The 20,329-nt window shown below is 44.2% G+C and overlaps 1 protein-coding gene and 1 long non-coding RNA gene across 2 annotated transcripts in view; both read right to left on the bottom strand.

Moving 5' to 3' along the window:
- Window positions 1-10,750: 10,750 nt before the first annotated feature.
- FAM181B (family with sequence similarity 181 member B) lies at window positions 10,751-12,469 on the bottom strand. The gene has a single exon (XM_047071521.1). It carries the CDS (start codon window positions 12,453-12,455, stop codon window positions 11,175-11,177), a length of 1,281 nt encoding a protein of 426 aa, XP_046927477.1. The 5' UTR covers window positions 12,456-12,469; the 3' UTR covers window positions 10,751-11,174.
- A 4,298-nt stretch (window positions 12,470-16,767) lies between these two features.
- The window catches only part of LOC124506363 (uncharacterized), a 30,803-nt gene continuing 27,241 nt past the window's right edge, over window positions 16,768-20,329 (bottom strand). Inside the window, exon 5 of the long non-coding RNA XR_006960742.1 lies at window positions 16,768-17,560. This is a non-coding gene — a long non-coding RNA (uncharacterized LOC124506363). The remainder of the gene's footprint in view (window positions 17,561-20,329) is intronic.

The following is a 20,329-nucleotide window of genomic DNA, read 5'->3' as shown; positions in this document are numbered from 1 at the left end:
CTCTGTCCCAAAAATAAATAAGCGTTGAAAAAAAAAAAAGTTTAAAAAAAAAAAACTGACGTTCTGGTTTAGTAATCTGCCCAAGGGCACACAGCTACAAGGGAAAGGCAGGAATTAACGGTCAGCTCTGACTGCAGATCCTCCGAAGATGCCCTTCAATCAACATTCAAACCCCCTGACTAATGTAGCCAGCACCCACCCTCAGTGAGCCCTCCCAGAAGGTGGGAATTGCAAGCTACAATAGGAACTATGACAGACAGGAACAGGAAATAAACCAGAAACATTGAGGGAGCCCCATCTTAAAAGTAAGGAGCCCAGTGGCACTTGGGTAGCTCAGCTGAGCATCTGACTTCAGCTCAGGTCATGATCTTGCAGTTCATTCAAGCCCCACATCAAGCTCGCTGCTGTCAGCCTGTCAGCGCAGAGCCACTTTGGATCCTCTATCCCCCTCTCTTTGCCCCTCCTCTACTTGTACTCTCCCCAAAATAAATAAATATTAAAAAAAAAAAAAAAAAAAAAAGGTAAGCAGCCCCAGTCTTAGTTAGCTCAGGCTGTTATAACAAAGTACCATAGACTGGGTGGCTAAAACAGACCTTTATTTCTCACAATTCTGGAGGCTCAAAGTCCAAGATCAGGGTGCCAGTGTGCTTGGGTCCTTGGTGAAGGAAGGCCCTTCTCCTGGTTTATGGATAGCTGTCTTCTTTCTGCGTCCTCACAGGATAGAAAGAGAGTGAGCTAGCTCTCTGGCCTCTTCTGATAAGGACACTAATCCCATTCATAAGAGCTCCACCCTCATGACCTCATCACTTCCCAAAGGCCTTTCCATCCAAATATCACCACATTGGGGATTAATTTTCCATGTACAGATTTGGGTGGATACAAACATTCAGTCCATAACACCCACAGTTCAGAGAAGGGGGTTAAAAGGAAAAGCTGATGACCCAAGGAGATTCAAAGAAAGAAAAAGAAAGAAGGAAAGAGAAGAAAGAGAAGAAAGAAAGAAAGAAAGAAAAGAAAAGAAAAGAAAAAAGAAAAGAAAAGAAAAGAAAAGAAAGAAAGAGGAGCATGGTGGGGCTGGATCCCTGAGGTGACATATGCCACAGCCAGTCCTGACCCAATGTTCCTGGGCTCTGGTCTTGAGAGAGGAGATTGTCTTCCCACATGAGACCTTCTCAGCAAATGGGAGCAAGTCTGTTCTTCTGAGTAGGATCAGTTGTCAGCGGTGACCCCCAGGGCCACAGCTACCTACACAGTACCTTTGTGCAAATCTGAAGAGGGAGAAGAAGAAAGAGGAAGAAGAGGAACAAGATGACAGCATCCCCTTCCTTGGGTACATAGCTCAGGGAGAGCAGAGAAAGCAAGGGCTGGGGGTTAGTCAGCATCCATCTCCTTGGCTGTTCCATCTCTGCCATGTGTCTTATCCGTACAATTCCATGATCCTGAGTTGTATGACAGGCAATGATGGCAGCAGATTTATCAGACCCCAGAATTAATACAGTTCATGAATACAGGATATCTTTCCTCTTATTTGCATCCTCTTCAATTTCTTCCATCAAAGTTTTCTAGTTTTCAGTGTACAGATCTTTCTGTCCTTGGTTAATTTTATTTCAAATATTTTCTTCTTTTTGATGTTATTGTACATGGGATTATTTTCTTTATTTCTTTTTCAGATAGCTCACTTAGTGTTTAGAAACTCAACTGATTTTCATATGTTGGTTCTGGACCCTGAAATTTTATAAATTTTGTTTATTAGTTCTGGTTTTTTGGTGGAGGCTTTAGGGTTTTCTACATATAAAATTACATCATCTGCAAAAAGAAACAATTTAATTCTTCCTTTCTGATTTGGATGTCTTTTCTTTGTTTTTCTTGCCTAATTGCTTTGGCCAGGACCTCCAGTACTATGTTGAATAGGAGTGGTGAGTGGGCATCCTTGTCTTGTTACTGATCTCAAAGGAAAACCTTTGAGCTTTTCACTGTTGAGTATGATGTTAGCTATGGGTTTGCCATATAATACCTTTATTACATTCAGGTATATTCCCTCTGTACCTTTGTTGAAACTTTTCATCCTAAGACAATGTTGAATTTTGTCAGATGATTTTCTGCATCTGTTAATATGGTCATATGACTTTATTCTTCATTTTGTTAATGTGGTGTATCACATTTATTGATTTGCATATATTGAACCATCCTTACATCCCTGGAATAAATCCCACTTGATCATAGTATAGGATCCTTTTAGTGTACTGTTGACTTCAGTTTGCTAATATTTTGTTGAGGATTTTTCCATCTATGTTCTTCAGGGATGTTGGCCTATAGTTTTCTTTTTTTTTTTAGTGCTGTTATATGTCTATGGTATCTGGGTAACGCTGGCCTCATAAAATGTGGCTGGCTACACTGCATGATCAAGTAGTGCCACAGGTTGTGCCTGTAGTTAGGTGGGATCACAGGTTGGATTTCATGCAAGGGCTGCTGGGTTTGCTCTCCTGTGGGCTGGGCTTGCTATTCAAGATATTTGATGGGGTGGGGCTGGAGACTATGCTTAGCAATCAACCTAGGCTCTGAGACTGGGCAAGGCAGATGCCCAGGCTCCCTAGTTGGGTAAGGCTACAAGCAGTGCTCTGCAGTTAGGCAGGGTTGCTGGCTTAGCCTCCTGCCCGAGCAGGGTGATGAACTGAGCTCTAAGCCTCCCTACGGTCTCTGGCCGGGCTCTCTTATTAAGCAGGGCTGAAAGCTATGCTCAGTAGTTAGGCAGGTCTGCTAGCTTGCCACCCTGTCTGGGCAGGTCCATAGAATGGGATCTACAGCTGGGAACTCAAACTGGGCAGAACTGCCAACTAACCTCCCTGGCCAGACAGGGCTATTGGCTGGGTTCTGCAGATAGATAGGTAAAATCCCTGGCTGGGCTTTCCACTGGGGTGCCACCAGCAGCAGGAATGCAATCGGCCAATCTACACACTAGCTGCTCTGAGCCTCTCCCTCTTCTCGGTCTCTAGCTAATCCCTGGAGGTCTAGCCCTGAGGGAATCACTAATTGCCTCAGGGATGAGGTAAGATCAAAGTGGACCTCCTGGGAAGCATCCCAGAATGCTAGAGGAGCTGGATGTCCACCTTGGGCTCTCTTTTCCCTTAGGAAAAACTGTAGGCCCAGGGACACCCTCTAGGTGGGGTGCTGTGCTGGCCTGGGAGAGGGGTGATATAGTCAAAGTGAAACAGCAGCTTACTCATGAGGGCCTAAAGACAAGTGTGACTTGGATGTGTGTCAGGGGAAGAACAGGATGAGAAGGGCATGTGAGACATTCAGGGTTGTTACTCTATGAATGATGGTCCCATAAGAAACAGTATTATTATCCCAAGGCATCTTTGAGTCTACTTAAAGAAGTGCTTTAAGTGCTGAGAATTTGGTAGCAAGGAAGGACAATAGCAAGGAGAGCTAGAAATCTGTTCGCGTGATACATATTTGAGTCCCTGAATGTCAGATGGTCCAAGATGGTATAACAATGAACAGGACACACAGGGCCTGCACACACAAGCCTAAAGTCTAGCAAAGAGGAAGGGTGCCAGCCCCAGCTAGGCATCCTAATAGACCTCCAGACCCAGCTGAGCTTCAGAGGGAGACAGAGCAAAAACCATGTCATACAGATCAAGTACACACCAAGGAGAGTAGACAAAAGGCTGTACCATCTTCAGCATGCTTGCCTGCTTCCCCACCCCCACCACGGGGTATCAAGGTGGCCATTAGACCACCTTTTGTTGAAGAGCAGATTCCCCATGCACAGTCAAGATAGATTCTTACTGGTCCAGATGCTGAATATTTGCAGCTGAGTGCAGCTGGATGGGGTGAAGTTCAACAATAGTAGTTGAACTACTGTGGAGTAGTCCAGCAAGTAGTGGACACAACACTTTATCAGACATGCTTCATTCTGACCAAGGCTGAGGCAAGGAAGGGGCTACTGAGAGCCCCTCCCTCAAATTATGGACAGCTTCCAGGGTTTTTGTTACATCTATACAAAGTCCCTTTCCTAGTATTCCCTGCAATAAAATGAAATAAATGTGGTCTGATTATATAGGTCTTGTTTAAGCACAAAAAAACACATTATGGCATAAGAAATAGGAATAATTTTAGTTGCCATAGAGTTCATTATTTTATTAGTTTTCCTAGGGCTGCTGTAACAAAGTACCACAAACTGGGTGACTTAAAACAACAGAAATTTATTATCCCACAGTTGTGGAGGTAGAAGTCTGAAATCAAGGTGTCGCTATGGCTACACTGTCTATGAGGATGCTAGAGGCAGATCCTTCCTTGCCTCTTCTAGTTTCTGGTGTTTGGTGGACAATGCTTGGTACTCCTTAGCTTTCACACACATCAATCCAGTCACAAGGCTGTCTTCTCTCTTCATTTGATCACATCGTCATCCTGTAGGTATCTATCTCTGTGTCCAAATTTCTTTTGGAAATTTGGCATCTTTTCATAAAGGTGTCAGTCATATTGGATTAGCTCCCACCCTACTGACCTCATTTTAACTTGATTCCCTCTGTGAAGACCCTATTTCCAAATAAGATCACATTCTGAGGGTCCGGGAGTTAGCATTTCAACATATCTTATTGAGGGAACACAATTCAATGCAAAACATTTACTATGGGTAGTAAATGGATCTTGAACCACTTGCCAGGAATCTAGCCATATATTGGTTCCCCTCCCCCACTTCCCTCTCTCTATCTCTGTCTCTGTCTCTCTCTCTCTCTCTCTCTCTCTCCCTCCCTCCCTCTCTGCCTTTACATTCTATGGGGAAATATATATGATTTTTATCAATTTGAAATATGCTTATAGGAATGTCACATCACCTTTTGAAAGTGAAAAAAATGCCTATACCATTCATTTAGCAAAAAAACTAGTACTTTGTGACATCTTTCAGATGATTTTGTTTCTTCACTTCCTTATGGACACTGAACATTTCATAGTGTCAACTGCTCAACTCAATTTCAGACTCATTAAGAACAAGGTTTCTACTTATTGTTGATCTCACAGAGGAAAATTCTGGTCACACTCTATATATGGGACAAATGATTGAAAGCGTGTCACAATATCCTCAATGTCTGCCACCAAATACACTGCTCCAGGCAAAACAACTCTGCTCTTTGATTTGACAAAATTGCTATTGTGGTTGTTATTCCACATACACAATTCCTGCCACAATTAGGGTTCCTACAGAAAGGGGCTCTCTTTGCACAGTAGATCCTTAACAAATAGTGACATATGATTATTTGGGAAATTGACAAGTTTGGGGTGAAGCTCAAATGTGCGGATGAATGGAAAGTTTATTTTTCATCTTTAAAGCACCATAAACCTTATCCAGTAATCATTTATAACATGTTACCATTACCAGATTCCAAAAAGTGAGAAGAACGCAGAAGCAAGTACCTGCCCCTGATAGAGGAAGCAGAGGAATAACAAGTGTTATAACAGTGCAATTGCTACAAGAGAGTAAGCCTGGGGTTTCAGAATATCATAGATGATTCCAGAGTAGAAGTGCTTAATTGATCTAGGGAGGTTAAAAAAGAAGTTGAGACATAAGCTGAGAATAATGTTAGTAGAAATTAGCAAGCAGAGAAAATGAGGCATACAGTCTAGGTATAGATAGGGCAGACACAAATTTATGGGGGTGATATGTGTATGGAGTATTCAAGCACCTATCTATAATTAGAATTAAATTCCTGAAACACAGGTACTATAGAGGACTGGTAGGTGAGACTAGGCAGGAGCCACACATTTAAGCTAAGGACTTTGAACTTCACCTTGAAAGTGACAGGAGCCACTGAGAGAGTTTAAGGAAAGGAATGATGGCACTAAAGTTGCTTTCTAAAAATATCATCTCGGTGAGAGAGATGGTTAAGATGGATTAAATGATCATGACTTCATAGACAGGAAAGTCATTAGGAGATCATCACACTAGGTTAGGTGAGGGGTGATGAGTGCCCAAACTAGGGAAGTGACATTGGCAAAGGAGTGCCGAGGTGATACACAAGAGTACCTTAGAAGAGCGTCTTTCAAACAGCAGGCCCAACTCATTAATGAGTCATAAAAGCCATAGAGTGTATAATAGACAGGTTTTAGTAAATAGAAAAGAAAGTATCAGTGTTTCACATAGCTCCTAAGAAGAATCTTGGCTTTGCAAAAAAAAAAAAAAAAATCGATTGTCTGTTGAATAGACAATAGACATTGAATATTAATATAGATTATAATCTAATAATATTTAAATTATCAAATATGAGTATGTTTATAAGGCTGTGAATTCACATGAATAGGGATATGGATATATTGAGACATAACATAAAATGAGGTTTTTCTGAAGGTCATGAATAAAAATATTGGAGACATACTGACTTAGAAGCTAGTATGGAATAGGCCAAGGTAACTGTTGGGTCAGGATTCTACGAGAAAAGTGTGGCCAGGCTGACTGTGGGCTACTCCAGTTGTGTGTGTATTTGATTTTGGACATAAAGCTTGAAAGCTTATGAGCCCACCCCTCCAAGAGAAGTCTAGGAAATAGGTGGGGAAATGAGTCTAAGATGGAAGAAAGCCGAGCAGGCCTAAATTTGGGGGTCATCAGCACATTAAGTGATGGCTGAAGCCTTGGGAACAGCTACCATCACCAGGAAAGAATGTATAGAGTATGAAGAGCAAAGGACAGAAGTGAGAGGAGCCAGGGTCACACCAGTGTATGGGAGTTCCAGCAAGAAGTAGGCATGGCCAGAAAGGAGAAAACCAAAAGAAAATGAGATTCCACAAAACCCAAGGAGGAGAGCTTCAGGAAGGTGGAGCCCAGATGTTCAGATGCAGCACAGAAGCCAAAAAAGGTGAAGGCTAAAGACCTCATGGTTGGTGACCACGGTTTCAGTGAGAGCAATTTTGGGATAACAGTGGGAAGAAGTAGAGTGGTCATCTGTCCCAGTTTGCCCAGGACTAAGGGGCTTCTTGGAACTTTCAGTGCTAAAACTGAGATGCTTTCATGCAAACTGGGTGGTTAAGACCCCAAATAGGCAAGGTTTAAATAGTAGGTGAGGGGCGCCTGGGTGGCTCAGCTGGTTAAGCTACTGACTTTGGCTCAGGTCATGATCTCGCAGTTTGTGAGTTCGAGCCCCGCGTCGGGCTCTGTGCTGACAGCTCAGAGCCTGGAGCCTACTTCAGATTCTATGTCTCCCCCTTTCTCTATGCCTCCCCTGCTCACACTCTGTGTCTCTCTGTCTCTCAATAATAAATAAACATTAAAAAAATAATAAATAAATAGTAGGTGAGGTGGAAGCAAAAAAAACGTGGCTTCTTTCCTTGAGAGACTCAACTTTAGAGAGAAGATAGATTAATATCTAGAAAAGAGTTTTGCACTTCTTTATTCTCCTTATTTCTTGTTTTTAATCCATACTAAAAGTTTATTTGTAGGATGAGAGGAACCAATGAGGGTGAAGCTAAAGATATAAAAGACTAAAGATAATTAATTGATGGAGAAACATCTTGTTCTCATGAGGTAGAAAGGGCAGGATGCTGAGCCTGGAGGGCAGGAGAAGTTCCTGCCTGCTAGAGAGAAACACTCCTGTGTGAAAGAGGGGATGAGAAATGGAGGGAGACTTACAACAGATGTTCTCCATCTTGTCAGGATGTGGGAGTGAGGAAAAGGGTAGGGCAGAGGCTTGAATGGAGATGAGCAATGGCTTGGGACAGCCACTTATAGGATGTAGGAAGACACTAAAACACATTCCAGGCACCAAGGCTGAGATGGGGAATCACGAATATGCAGCATACAGTGTAATTATTGTTACCAACTAGTTTAGAATCCCCAGCCTGTCCAAAGTCATACAACTACATATTATATTTCTGATCTTGAAAAATATCTACCATTGTACCTAAAAAGAAAACTCTACAAACAATTATGTGGCTAAACAAGAGACAAAAATACTTTCTAACACAGGCTGCAGTAGAAAATGACATGTGAGAGGAAGTAACAATACATTCAGCCCTTTGCAGGAGTGTTATTAATGGCTGCTACTTACAGCAGGTGGCATGGTCAGACACACACGTGCTCAGACTGGAAGGCAATGTGGGGAGAAAAGGAATTAGACATGGGGCAATCTGGAGGCTACATAGTGACCCAGCACACATTCTTGGCATCCTGGATAACAGAATGGTTTGAAACCTTGATATAATGCCAAGCCTGCTAAGGACTACCTCTCTCTTGGTGGGTATGCATATAGTCCCTAAGCCAAATCCCCACGATAACTCTTTGTGAAGATTGTTGTCCAATTCTGCCAACAGGAAGACTTTGTCTCAATACAGCTAAGTAACTGGTCCATGACTCTTAAATTAGCACAGATAAGATACAGCTAAGTTAATTGATTTAACCCCCTCCCTTCAGCCTTTTCACCTGTAACAAATAACAAATACCTAAGTACAGGCCTTTGTAAGAATTAAATGAGGCCATGTCTGTGAAAGTGCCAGGCACCCCATAGACACTATATATTTGTCTAGCATAATAGTTCTCAACTGGCAGCCATCTTGTCCCTCAGGGGACATGGGGTAATGGAGATATTTTCGATTGTCGCTACTAGAGGAGTTATATAGTGAGTGGAGGCCAGGGATGCCGCTAAACATTTTACTATGCACAGAACAACCTGAACAGCAATGAATTATCTCCTGCAAAATGTCAATAGTGGTTGAGGTTGAGAAACCCTGCTGGTAGCGTAATGTAGGGGACTGGGAGCCATATAGACTAACAAAGCACAGCAGAGCCTTGCAAGTGGCGGGCAGGTCGTGGTGTTAGGACACTTATAGATCTGGATATTGGACTCATTGCTTGCTTTCAACAAGTTACTTAACCTGTCTGAGCCTCTCTTTTCAAATGGGGATAATAAGAGCACCTACCTCATGCACTGTTCAGAAGCTCAGGGCTGACACATGGAAACACAGTGTTGGTATTATCATTATTAATGAAAGGCATGGCAAAATACTGGGAGTCAGATAGCCTGTTTCACTGAACTGGGTAAGAAGAAAGAAGAAATTAAGAAAGAAACATTGCAGTGACTACTATAGCCTTAGTCAGTGTCATGGGGTTAATGTTTTCCTATTATGCTATTCTGTCCTGGATTGTACTCATAGTACAGTTTAGATAAATTAAATGACAGTTGGAATATTACTCTGCTTACACAATGGAATTAATCCCTTTTTATCACTTTGAAAGAAATCCAGCGGACAAGCTCTCTTGGTTAAGCTTGGTCAAGCTCTCTTGGAAAAGCTCTCTTCGTCATTAACAAGACTCATTGCTGTATTTCCTGTGGTGCTAAAGAAAGATTTTAATCATAATAAAGAGACTTAGTAACAGCATTTAAAGTTGTCTGCCATGGCTTGATACCCATTTGTTTCTTGACAAATTCCTTTCTGAAAGTATCACAGCACTTTTGATTTGTACAAACATTAATCTGGATTTTAACATCTTTTGCAGTAACACTGGGGTTTCTACTTTCTCACATGTAGATATTCCTAGAATCTATCTTGGCTGCCTGGAACTGAGGCAGCTCTCTTTGCAATGTCATTAATCAGTAAATGACATCTCCTTACACTTCCTGAGTGTTGGTCTTCATGCATTTTCATGGCAGGTCTGCAGAACTAAAGGGCTCCCTCTTTTCTGTCCAGCTGCTTATTCCCCACCCAGTCTTTCGTCCTTTGCCCCTCAAAGAGGCATTACCATCCTGGTAATGCCATGTGTCCTCTCTGCCACATCATGGCTGCTTAAAACATTCATCTGACTTTCCCCTAAATCTCAGTTAACAGATCTGACTCTTTGGGGTCCCTTCAGATTACAATAATCAAATCTGCTATTCAGGGAATAGAGACTCCTTTGGAAACATCACACCCTCACCATTCGGTTCCACGAAGGGATGTGAGGAGTACAGGAAATGAGGAAGCACAGGGAGGTAGAAACCAACCTAGGCGGGTGGGCTGGGCAATGAAACAGGAGGAGAAAGGGTAGAGAGCATGTACAGCTTGTAAGGGAAAGGGCAATCACCAGGCAGAGGCCAAAAAAGAGCATGGGACTCACAGTCCTAATGGCTTCCATATGTATAAACCATGAATATATGTATATAAAATATGTATACCTGCAGAACCAATCAAGTAGCCCCAAGGAGTTTTATGTATTTCCCCTCTGCACTACCCACCAAGCTATGAAGAAGTGGTCAGTGAAGGCATATTATCCCCTTCCTCTCAGATAAGGAAACTTAAATAAGGTGACTAGTGCCATCCTCGCAAAGTGGCTGAAGAATGGGAAAGGGAGAGAAATTGACCCCCAGTTTTGCCAAATTTAAGCCTCCTACGTCAGAGATTTTCGTGAAAAGCTGACAGAAATATATATGTATGCATATATATATGTATATATATATACACACACACACATACGTATGTGTGTGTGTGTGTGTGTGTGTGTGTATATATATATATATTTCTATTTATATATCTTGAAAGAGAGCAACAAGAGACCAGAGAAAGAGAAGGAAGGGAAGCAACGGCACCGTTAAGAGTGGAAAAGAAATGGAAGAGGAAGGGAGCAGAAAACACTGAGGGCAGAGAGGAGTCCCACACCCAGGCGGTCAGCAGTGGGCCAGTGGCCTCCTGTCTTCAATAACACTCTCACCTAGCAAGGCCAAGAGACCGTAATGAGAACCATCCTCTAAGAAAACACCCAAATCAATAACATATCTTCGCTCCATTCTTTTCAATACAGGCTTTAATTCATAATGCACTCAAAGGAGAAGGAAAGGGAGGGACCAGCGCACCGCTTTGAAGGCGCAAGTACACTACACACACTGACCTTTTGCTGAAAAGTTGCAGAAGGGCTGCAGGAGCCACCGCTTGCCCCTTCCGCCAGCCCCACCCCAGTTCCCAAAGCCCGTCTGGTCTGGTCCAGTAAGAACCTACCAACGTTTTTTGTTTCTGTTTAAACACTTGAGGCTGTGATTAAAACCACCCCCAACTCCTCTTCAATTCTTTTTCGTAAGTTTCTTTTATTAAGTGATTATTTTTAAATCGTTTCATCTCCACGTGCACTTTCCCAGCGTTCTTAAGCTTAGGAGAGACCCAGAGGCGGGAGCTCCCCACAGCGGTCTCCAAGGGGAGGCTACGGTACCCCTCCATCAGTCCCGGTGCGCCCCCTCCTCCCCGGGCGCCCCTTCCCAAACCCCGTCCGGTCTCCAGAGGCTGGAGTAAGCCGTGCGGCTGTAGCCCGCGCTGTAATCGTAGGACACCTGGTGCGGCGGCGGTGGCGCGGGCAGGGCGCAGTCTGAGAAGAAGGGGGCGAAAGACGCCAAAAGGCCGGGCCCGTCCTCCGCTCCCGGAGAGTCCGCGGCGGAGGGGTACAGGGGGCGCAAGGGCTCGTTCAAGGTCAAGCCGCCGCGGGGGGCAGCCAGGGGCGGCTTCTTGGTCTGGGGGCAGCCCGGGGCGCTCCAGGACTCGGAGTACAGTAGGCTCCCCACCATCGCAGGTGGCGGCTCAAAGAGACCGGGCTCCAACTCCGGGGGACCCCGCAGGACGGCGGCTCCCGTAGGGAACACATCGAGAGGCTCTGCAGCGAGCAAGACGCTCGCCTCGGTGCCGGCGCCGTAGTCGGGCCCCAGCAGCTCGAAGAACTCCAGGGCCTCGGCGCCCTTCTCCAAGTCGCCCAGGCTCACGCCGGGCCCCGACGGGCCGCAGCCGCCGCCGCCCGCCCGGGACGGCTCGGTGAAGAAGGACGGGGGCAGGTTGCGGGCCCGCAGCGGGACCTTCCTAGCGCCGGGGACCGCCGTACCTCCCGCGGTGCCGGCCGCCTCCCCTCCCGAGCCCCCGGCGCCCGCTCCGCCGAGCCCGGCGGCGGGCGCAGCCAGCGAACCCCCGGCCCGCTCGGTGTCCCCAGGGACGTGGCGCAGCGAGTCGAAGAGCGCGGCCAGGCTCCGGCTCTGTAGGCTGGCGGCCGCCGCGGCCTGCGATGCCTCCCGCCGGGGGACAGCCTTGCCGTGGGGCGGGACCGCGACGGCCTGGGCGCTGGGGGCGGCGAGCGGCCGTTTGGCGGGCGTGTCGGCGGCGCCCGGAGAGGGCGGGCCGGGGGGCGCGGCGCCCATCAGGCCGCTGCAGCGCTTGATCTGCTTCTGCAGGTACTTGCGGTGGTTCACCTTCCGCTTCGACTTGCCTGGCTTGTCCAGTGCCAGCTTGATGTTGCTGGACGCCGAGTCGATGAAGCTGAGCAGGTCGCGGGTGGCCTCGCGCATGTCCCCGCCCTCGTTGCCCGCCAGCAGCTCGCCCGCTGGCGTCCCGGTCTCATCATCCTCGAAACAGCAGCCCTTGTCCAGGGCTCCGAAGGCGCCCCCCAGCCCGTCCGGGGAGCCCCCGAAGCCGAAGGGGACGAAGGGGTGCGTGCTAAGGAGGGCCGCCTGCACCGCCATCGCCGCGACTCCCAGGAGACCCGCAGCGCGGCGGGTGCGTCCCCGGCCGGTTCCCGCCCGCGACCCAGGCCCGGCTCCCGCCCTCGCGCGGCGCGCGCGGCGCAGCCTCCTCGCTCCGGGCCCGGCTCGCGGCTCGGCCTTGCGGGGGAGCTCATTAGGTCTTGTAAGCAAGGGGCGGAGGGAGGGAGAGCGCGGCTACCGCCCCGGTGGTGGAGGGGAGGGGCTTACTTAGCCTGGGTGGTGAGGTGGGGTGGGGGGGAGCCGTTTTTCTAGCTTTCTGGGCTTTCTCAAGCTCGTCACTTTAACCCCTTCGTTTCCCTTCGTTCTGGGGGCGCTTTTCTTGCCTAGCTGCAGCTGCACGAGGCGAGGATTAGATGGCCCGTCCACAAATTCTAGCTCCTCTACAACCACGCCCTGGCGCGTGAGACTCTCTGTCAGGTCGAGAAGGCAGAAGTCCAGAGAAGTGTTTCAGCCCAGCTTTGGTAACAATAATAGCCACCAGCTACTGGGCGCTCGCTTATTCCAGGCGCTATCCGTACATTATCTCATTTAATCTGTGAGCAGTATCCCTGTGAAGTGCATATTGTAACCATATATTCATCTAACAAATGAAAAAACAGCGTCAGAGAGGTTCGTTGAGTTGGCCGCGTAAGCTATATCCCCTCCAGTTCAACACCAAAGCCATTCCTAAGTTCTTGACAGAACTTGTGCTCCCTCTTGGCCTCCTCTTCTTCATCTATAAGATGGGAAAAGGAAACCAGGGTCTCTTTAAGATGTAGCCCTAGTCCTAAGACTCTAACTGGAGTGTCTGTAGGACTCTTAAGACCAATGCTCTTTCTTCTACCCTATTTCTATTATACCTTTGTTTCTATTAAAAGTAACAACTAGTTTATAGTAAATTGAGGCAAGCGCTTGGTCCATCTTTTAGTATTGTAGATAGACAGCAGGAGGCAAAGGAGAAAGGAGTTGCTCCACTAAGCCAGCAGGTGCTTGAGAGAGAACCCTGTGTGTGTATAAAACTCTTAGCACCTTAGGACAAAATCTGGATCAGAACCTCTCCCCTACTTGTCATGCCATTTAAGTTGTCCAGCTGGAACTTCTGTTCAGGATCACTCTGAAGTTCACTTCGACCCAGTTTCACCTGGGCAATCCTCTTCAGATAGAGAAAATGAGCAATATGGTAGAGCATAGAAGATGATTCAGAAAAGACTGGTCTTTCCCCCATTCTGTCTTAGCTCCACCACTCAGTAGCTCTGTGGTTTGGGTTAAAATCCAGATTCTGATGAGTACATGGCTTTGGTCAAACCAGCTAACCTCTTTCTGTCTTTTATTCACATTAAATGGAGGTAAGGTTGCCCACCTCATGGGTGCCTGTCATATTTAAAGGAAACATCCTGTGGAAAATCCTTATTTGTTGACTCTTGCATAGCCTGTGATGGGTATTTGCCCTTACTTTTCTAACACGCTACAAAGGTGACTATATTCCCTTATGTGTCTTTTCTGTCACAGGGTGTTCGTGAGGATTCAATGAGATCACATATATGAAGACATCATGATAGAAAAGACACATAAGATGTGTGATAAAGAGTTCTCTAAGTAAGTTATGATAATTTAGGTGCAGAGTCTGCCCCAGGGAAATGCAGACCATCTCTTATAAAACTCTTTTCTTTGAGGGGCACCTGCATGGCTCAGTTGGTTGAGCATCTTGATTTCAGCTCAGGTCACGATCCCAGGGTCCTGGGCCCTGCATCAGCCTCCCTGAGCACGGAGCCTGCTTGGGATTCTCTCTCTTTCAATCCCTCTGCCCTTCCCCCACTCACATGTGTGTGCTCTCTCTCTCTCTCTCTAAAATAAAAAAAAATTAAAAAATTATTTTCTTTAAGCCTCCATTTTCCAGGATGTAGCAAAATTTTTGAGCACCCTGAAGGTACAGACTTAGCAAAGAAGAGAAGCCAGAGAGCATTCCCATTGAAGTAGACACTATCCAAGCCAACATGGCTCAATCAAACTTTTTATTTTTTTAATTAAGGTGGCTCAGTTATAATATTCCTTTTATTAGAGTAACACAGGATTTTGTTCTTCATGATCGGGCTGTTTTACTCTTGGTGACATTTGCAGTAAGAAAATTGTGTGAGCCTGTTACCGATTTGTGTTTTTCACCTGTCAGATGTGGCTGTCAGCACTTACCTTCTCCTTTCTGACATGACCATTCCATAGGCCTTCAGGTCTGACTGCTAAGAACATCTTTTTTCACCTTCTTTTAACTGAGCAACTCTTACAAATCCCCAGACACAGATTGCATATGGCTTTACATTTAATTGATATCTTTAGTCTGAAAAATCTCTTGTAATCTGCAGAGAGTTAACTAAGCCCTAACATAATCATATTCAAAATAAATGGAATGTGAAAAGTTTCATATGTAAAATCCCTTCACTTCCTTATCTTTGGAGTTTTAAGCTCAGAGATTGTTTGGAGTTAATAAGGCCGGGTTCAAATTCTGGCCTGCCACTTGCTAGGTGAATGTCCTTGGACAAGTCAGTTCATCTTCTAAGGCTCCGTTTCCTTATCTGAAAATTGGGATGGTCATAACTGTTTTCAGAGTATTTGTGAGAATTACACGACATAGCAGGCAAATAATACCTCTTAGTCTTACTTTTTTCTCTCTGTACAACAGAGATCATCTCAACTCCTCAAGGTTTTTGTGAGTTGGGGCATATGAAAGCTCCTGGCATGAAACAGCAGCTCCACAAATTTCCATGTTCTTGATTCCTTAGGTCTCACCAGTTTCTTAACAACACATCACTCTATAAAATCAGCATCATTTGTTCTTTCCCCCAACAAAGTGATTATTTTCAAATGCAAGAGAGCAGCTATACTTGCCGGCTATAGAAACTTATAATGTAGCAGAGGAAGAGCTGAAATTAGAGCCTGAGATTGGAGTCCAATCTTGCCTTTTATTATCCAACTGGTTATATAAAAGTCACTTAACCATCTGAACCCCCAATATTCCCATGTATAAAATGGGAATAATAATGTGAACCAATTTGATAAGGCTATTGTGAAAATCCATGTGAGCAAGAGGAAGTTCTTTGTCAACATAAAGCTATATAAAGACATATAAGATACTCATGGCTTGGAAGTTCTATAGCCTGATTCACAAAATTGATCCTTAGACATAAAATATCCAACCAGTCACTTATTCATTCAGATATTATTGACACCAACAATGTTGGTATTAGTACTGGGGAATACAGATACCAGAAGCCATGATCTCTACCCTTTCTGATGGAAAGACATGCAAACAAGTCATTGTAATATAATGTAATACATGTCTCAATGGAAGTAAGTTAAAGGTGTAATAGTTGATGGGATCAAAGGACCCACCAGTCGGCTCAGAAAAGTCAGGGAAGCCTGCATAGACAGGTAGCTTTTGAGCTAAGACTTAAATGATGCATTTGAGCATACCGAGAAAACAAGCAATGTCTCTGGGAACAGCCCGAACAGAGACATGGTTATGTGAAAGTAAGGGTGTTTATGGAAAATTATAGAAAATAAGGCAATAAAGAATAACTTCTACTTGAAATAACTAACACCTGAAGCCAAAATAAATCCTTAGAGCTTCCAATATCCAACTAAATTGCTCATGTAGACCCTACCTCATGGTCTCAGTTTCTTTCCCCCTTGATCTACTTTCCTTTGGGGAAGAGCTCTATCTGGGATGAAATTAGTTTCAGCAGTCAGTGGCCAGATCCTGCCAAGCCCATCAGCCCCTCCTCCTACACCCTGAGTGAGCACACTCACTTGAATGGCTTTGACATCAATACACTTCACTTCCTATGGGGCAAAGGGACCCAGCTCCAGCCTGCGCAAGGGCCTCTCTGCAGAGCTCCAGACTAGAGCTCTTTTGCCCTAGTGATACCTAATGCTAAGCAAGTGGGATTAGTCTCCTTGGGAACCAAGCCCCCCAGGGGCTCAAGGGCTGAACTGCCCCAAACAGTTTGGGAGAATTGAGATTTCATATTGTTCTTTTACACTTGGATTTCAGGACATTACTTCAACAAAAGCCCACCTGAGAGCTGCCTCCTTTCTTGTGGGTAAATATAGCAGCAGGATCAAGAGCTGACTTACTTATTTTGTTTTCCTCTTTGTAACTTTAATCATACTCCCTGCAGGACGATCTTAGTCCTCAGAGATGTCAGGAATGCACATTCATAAAGGGAAAAATAATTATGCATCTTTTCTCCCCTCCCCCATACCAATTTCTCATAGCTATTTTTGAAACCTCAAATAAAATAAATCAATTCCTCAATTTCACCACACAATTTATTATCATTTTCATCATGAAATAACATTACCTCACAAATTGAACATGCCCAAAAACATATCTCTTGGTTTGTTTTTGGGTTTTTTGTCATCCTTTCCTCCTGCAAACCACATTCTACTAACACCAGATCTTAATTTCCATCTTAAAATATTAGATGTTATTCTGTTTGTCTATAGTTGTATAGCAAACTACTCCAAAACTGAGTAGCTAAAAACAAACATTTTATTATATCTCACAGTATTATGGATTACTAATTGAGCAATGCTTGGCTGAGTCATCCTTCTGGTCCACTCCACATCGACTATAGCTGGTGTGGAGGATCCAAGATGGCATCATTCACATGACTGCACCTGTGCCTACAATGCTGGCCTCTCCAACATACTGGTCTAAGAGTACTCAGACTTCTTAGGCTCAGGTATCCCAGAGACAGTGCTGCAAGTGGCCTCATGTGGCACCTCCCAGGCTTCTTACAAACTAGCCCCAGAATTCCCAGAATGTCATTTTCACTACATCCTGTTGATCGAGCAAGTCACTAAGGCCAGATCAAATTCAAGGGGAGGGAAATTAGAATCCAACCCTCAATGGAAGAAATAGCAAAGGATTGTTTTGGTATGTCTCTTAAATCTCTGTTAATCTATATTGCCTCCACTTTCTGTTTTCTTTGCAATTGGTTTATTGAAGAAACTGGTCTTTGCCTTGTCATCTTTCCCACATTCTAAACCTGGTTAGTTGCATCCAATCTGCATGGTGTCATTTAACATGTTTCTTTGGTCCCTGTTTCCTGTAAATGGGAAGTAGAAGAAGAGGCTTGATCAGATTCATGTTCTTTTTTATGCTATAGCATACACACATGCACACACACACACTATAGAATATATGCTACAATATGTGTAATACTTTCATAATAACAATGCCAATGTTCTTAATAATATAATTACTACAAACAATTCTTTTTCTTTCCTTCTTTTTTCCCCCATCCTTTTGTCCTTCAAACATATCCCACTGGTGAGGAACAGTCTAATTACTATGTTTTAAATTTCACTTCAAAAAATCCTAGCGGTTATGTCACGAATTCAATAGACAGGTGGGTTCACTTGTTCTACTTTGTTTCATATAAAATTTGCTTTATACATGTTTAATTTTGTTTTATAATTTTTAAACATTTACATGGTTTCAAACTCAAAACTACACCATAAGACATAGTCAGGAAGGGCTAGCTTTCATTGTAGCCCCTCTACCCTATTTTGTCCCCTCTTCCAATAGGTTATCATCGTTGTTGTTTTGTTTGGGTTCAGGCTTATTCTTTGTTAGATAATCATATATATGCTTTCCTCTTTTTTTTTTTTTACTTCACAATAATATATCTTCATTCCTTTTCTTTTATAGTTGTATAGTATTCCACTGGGTGGATCTACCACAGTTTATTCAACCAGTCCTGTTATGATTAACTTAGCTGGGTTTTTTTCCCAGACCTTTTGTATCACAAATAGTGCTGCAATGAATAGCTTCAGTGTAAAGCCAAGATTTACTACCTACTCGTCTGGTTCTCCTTTCATGGTATCAGTGTAGTTATGAATTGCTTAGGATAAAAAGAAGAATCCTTGCTACTAGACACAGTCAGATATTTCTTTCAAGGGTTCCCATCAAGAGGAAAGTATAAAATGGAGTGACCAATCTTCATAAATAACAGCTGTGGCTGATCATTATAAAAATGGCCCCAATAAATCACTGATCCCCGGGTCCAAGCCCCTTTACAATGTGACATTGAAACTTCCCATGCGGTTTATTTCTCCACACTTTTAAGTCTGTGTTGGAGATAGCACACAAGTTCCAAACCTTTGCAACTTCCAACTCAAGAGATTGTGCAGCTTCCACTTTCATATTGAGACCCCCACACTATGAACAATCCCAGGAGAATCCTGATGATGGGCAGCACCACTGCCAGGCATGCCAGTGAAGCCACTCAGCACCTTCCAAACCCACTCAAATCATCAGATAACTGAAGCACATGAGTGATTCCAGGAAAGGCCTGCGAAATAACCACTCACATTGCCAACCTATACAACCATATGAGGTAATAAATTTTAGTTCTAAGCCAATAAGTATTGTGATGGTTTGTCATGAAATAACTTTCATGGGCTATTTGTTAAATAATAGCCTTCTCGGGGCGCCTGGGTGGCACAGTCGGTTGGGCGTCCGACTTCAGCCAGGTCGCAATCTTGCGGTCCGGGAGTTCGAGCCCTGCGTCGGGCTCTGGGCTGATGGCTCAGAGCCTGGAGCCTGTTTCCGATTCTGTGTCTCCCTCTCTCTCTGCCCCTCCCCCGTTCATGCTCTGTCTCTCTCTGTCCCAAAAATAAATAAACGTTGAAAAAAAAATTAAAAAAAAAATAATAGCCTTCTCTGCAGAAGAATAGCCCCACACTTCAATAAATCTATCAAAAGCAACTAAACAGAAAGCTTTCATTCTAATGGAATACCTTGGAAATATCTCTTGAGCAAGATACTCCTTGCCCTACACAGGAAACAGCAGATGTTGGCGAGGATGCAAATAAAGGGGAACCCTTACACTGTTGGTGGGAACGCAAACTGGTGCAGCCACTCTGGAAAACAGTGTGGAGGTTCCTGAAAAAATTAAAAATAGAACTACCCAACCACCCAGCAATCGCACCACTAGGTATTTACCCAAAGGACACAAAAATACTGATTCAAAGGAGTACATGCACCCCAAAGTTTATAGCAGCATTATCATCAATAGCCAAGTTATGGAAAGATCTCAAATGGCCACTGACTGATAAATGGCCCAAATGGCCATTACTCAGCCATCAAAAAGAATGAAATAAAAGAATGAAATCACTAAATTCTAAATTCTACACGTGAAACCAATTTTTACCATATATGTTAACTAACCAGAATTTAAATAAAAACTTGAAATAAAAAAATAAAAGATGATCCCTTAATTAAAAAAAAAAAAAAAAAAGGCTAATCCCTGCCCTGCCTATTTCAACTGAGATAATGGATGTGAAAGCACTTTGCAAACTGGAACGCATCCTACCAGTGTCTGTCCAATTTTTTTAAGGTTTATTTATTTTTGAGAGAGAAAGAGCGCAAGTGGGGGAGGGGCAAAAAGAGAGGAGGACGGAGGATCCCAAGCAGTCTCTGCAGCAAGCCTGATGCAGGCTCAAACCCACGAACTCGTGAACCATGGGGACCACCTGAGCCAAACCACCTGAGTCGAAGTTGGACGCTCAACAGACTGAGCCACCCAGGAGCCCTGTCCAATTTTTTTTTTTAATGCTATGAGCTTTCTAGAATATTGCTAAACCAGGGCAGCAAGCAGTACCATAAAAGCAACATTAGACTCTCCTACCCTAGACAATCACTAAGTCAGTGTTTCCTATACTGTGCCCTCCATCCCCTGCTTGTTATCAATGATTGATTGCTCAGGTGATCCCTAGTGATTTCAAAAGAAAAGAGAGCTGAAACAATTTTGTGGGAATATATTCCATAAATTTTAAATTAAAAATTAATTATGACTTTCACAGAAATCACA

This window comes from Lynx rufus, unplaced genomic scaffold (genome assembly GCF_022079265.1).
Source record: "Lynx rufus isolate CCGP_SWC_20201006 ecotype Redwood Valley unplaced genomic scaffold, mLynRuf1.p SCAF_9, whole genome shotgun sequence".
NCBI lineage: Eukaryota > Metazoa > Chordata > Mammalia > Carnivora > Felidae > Lynx > Lynx rufus.
The sequence above is the reverse complement of the archived record's forward strand: the minus strand, read 5'-3'. Positions and strand labels throughout refer to the sequence as shown.

Coding starts and splice junctions, on each gene's coding strand:
- FAM181B (XM_047071521.1), bottom strand. CDS start 12,455: ATGGCGGTGCAGGCGGCCCTCCTTAGCACGCACCCCTTCGTCCCCTTC.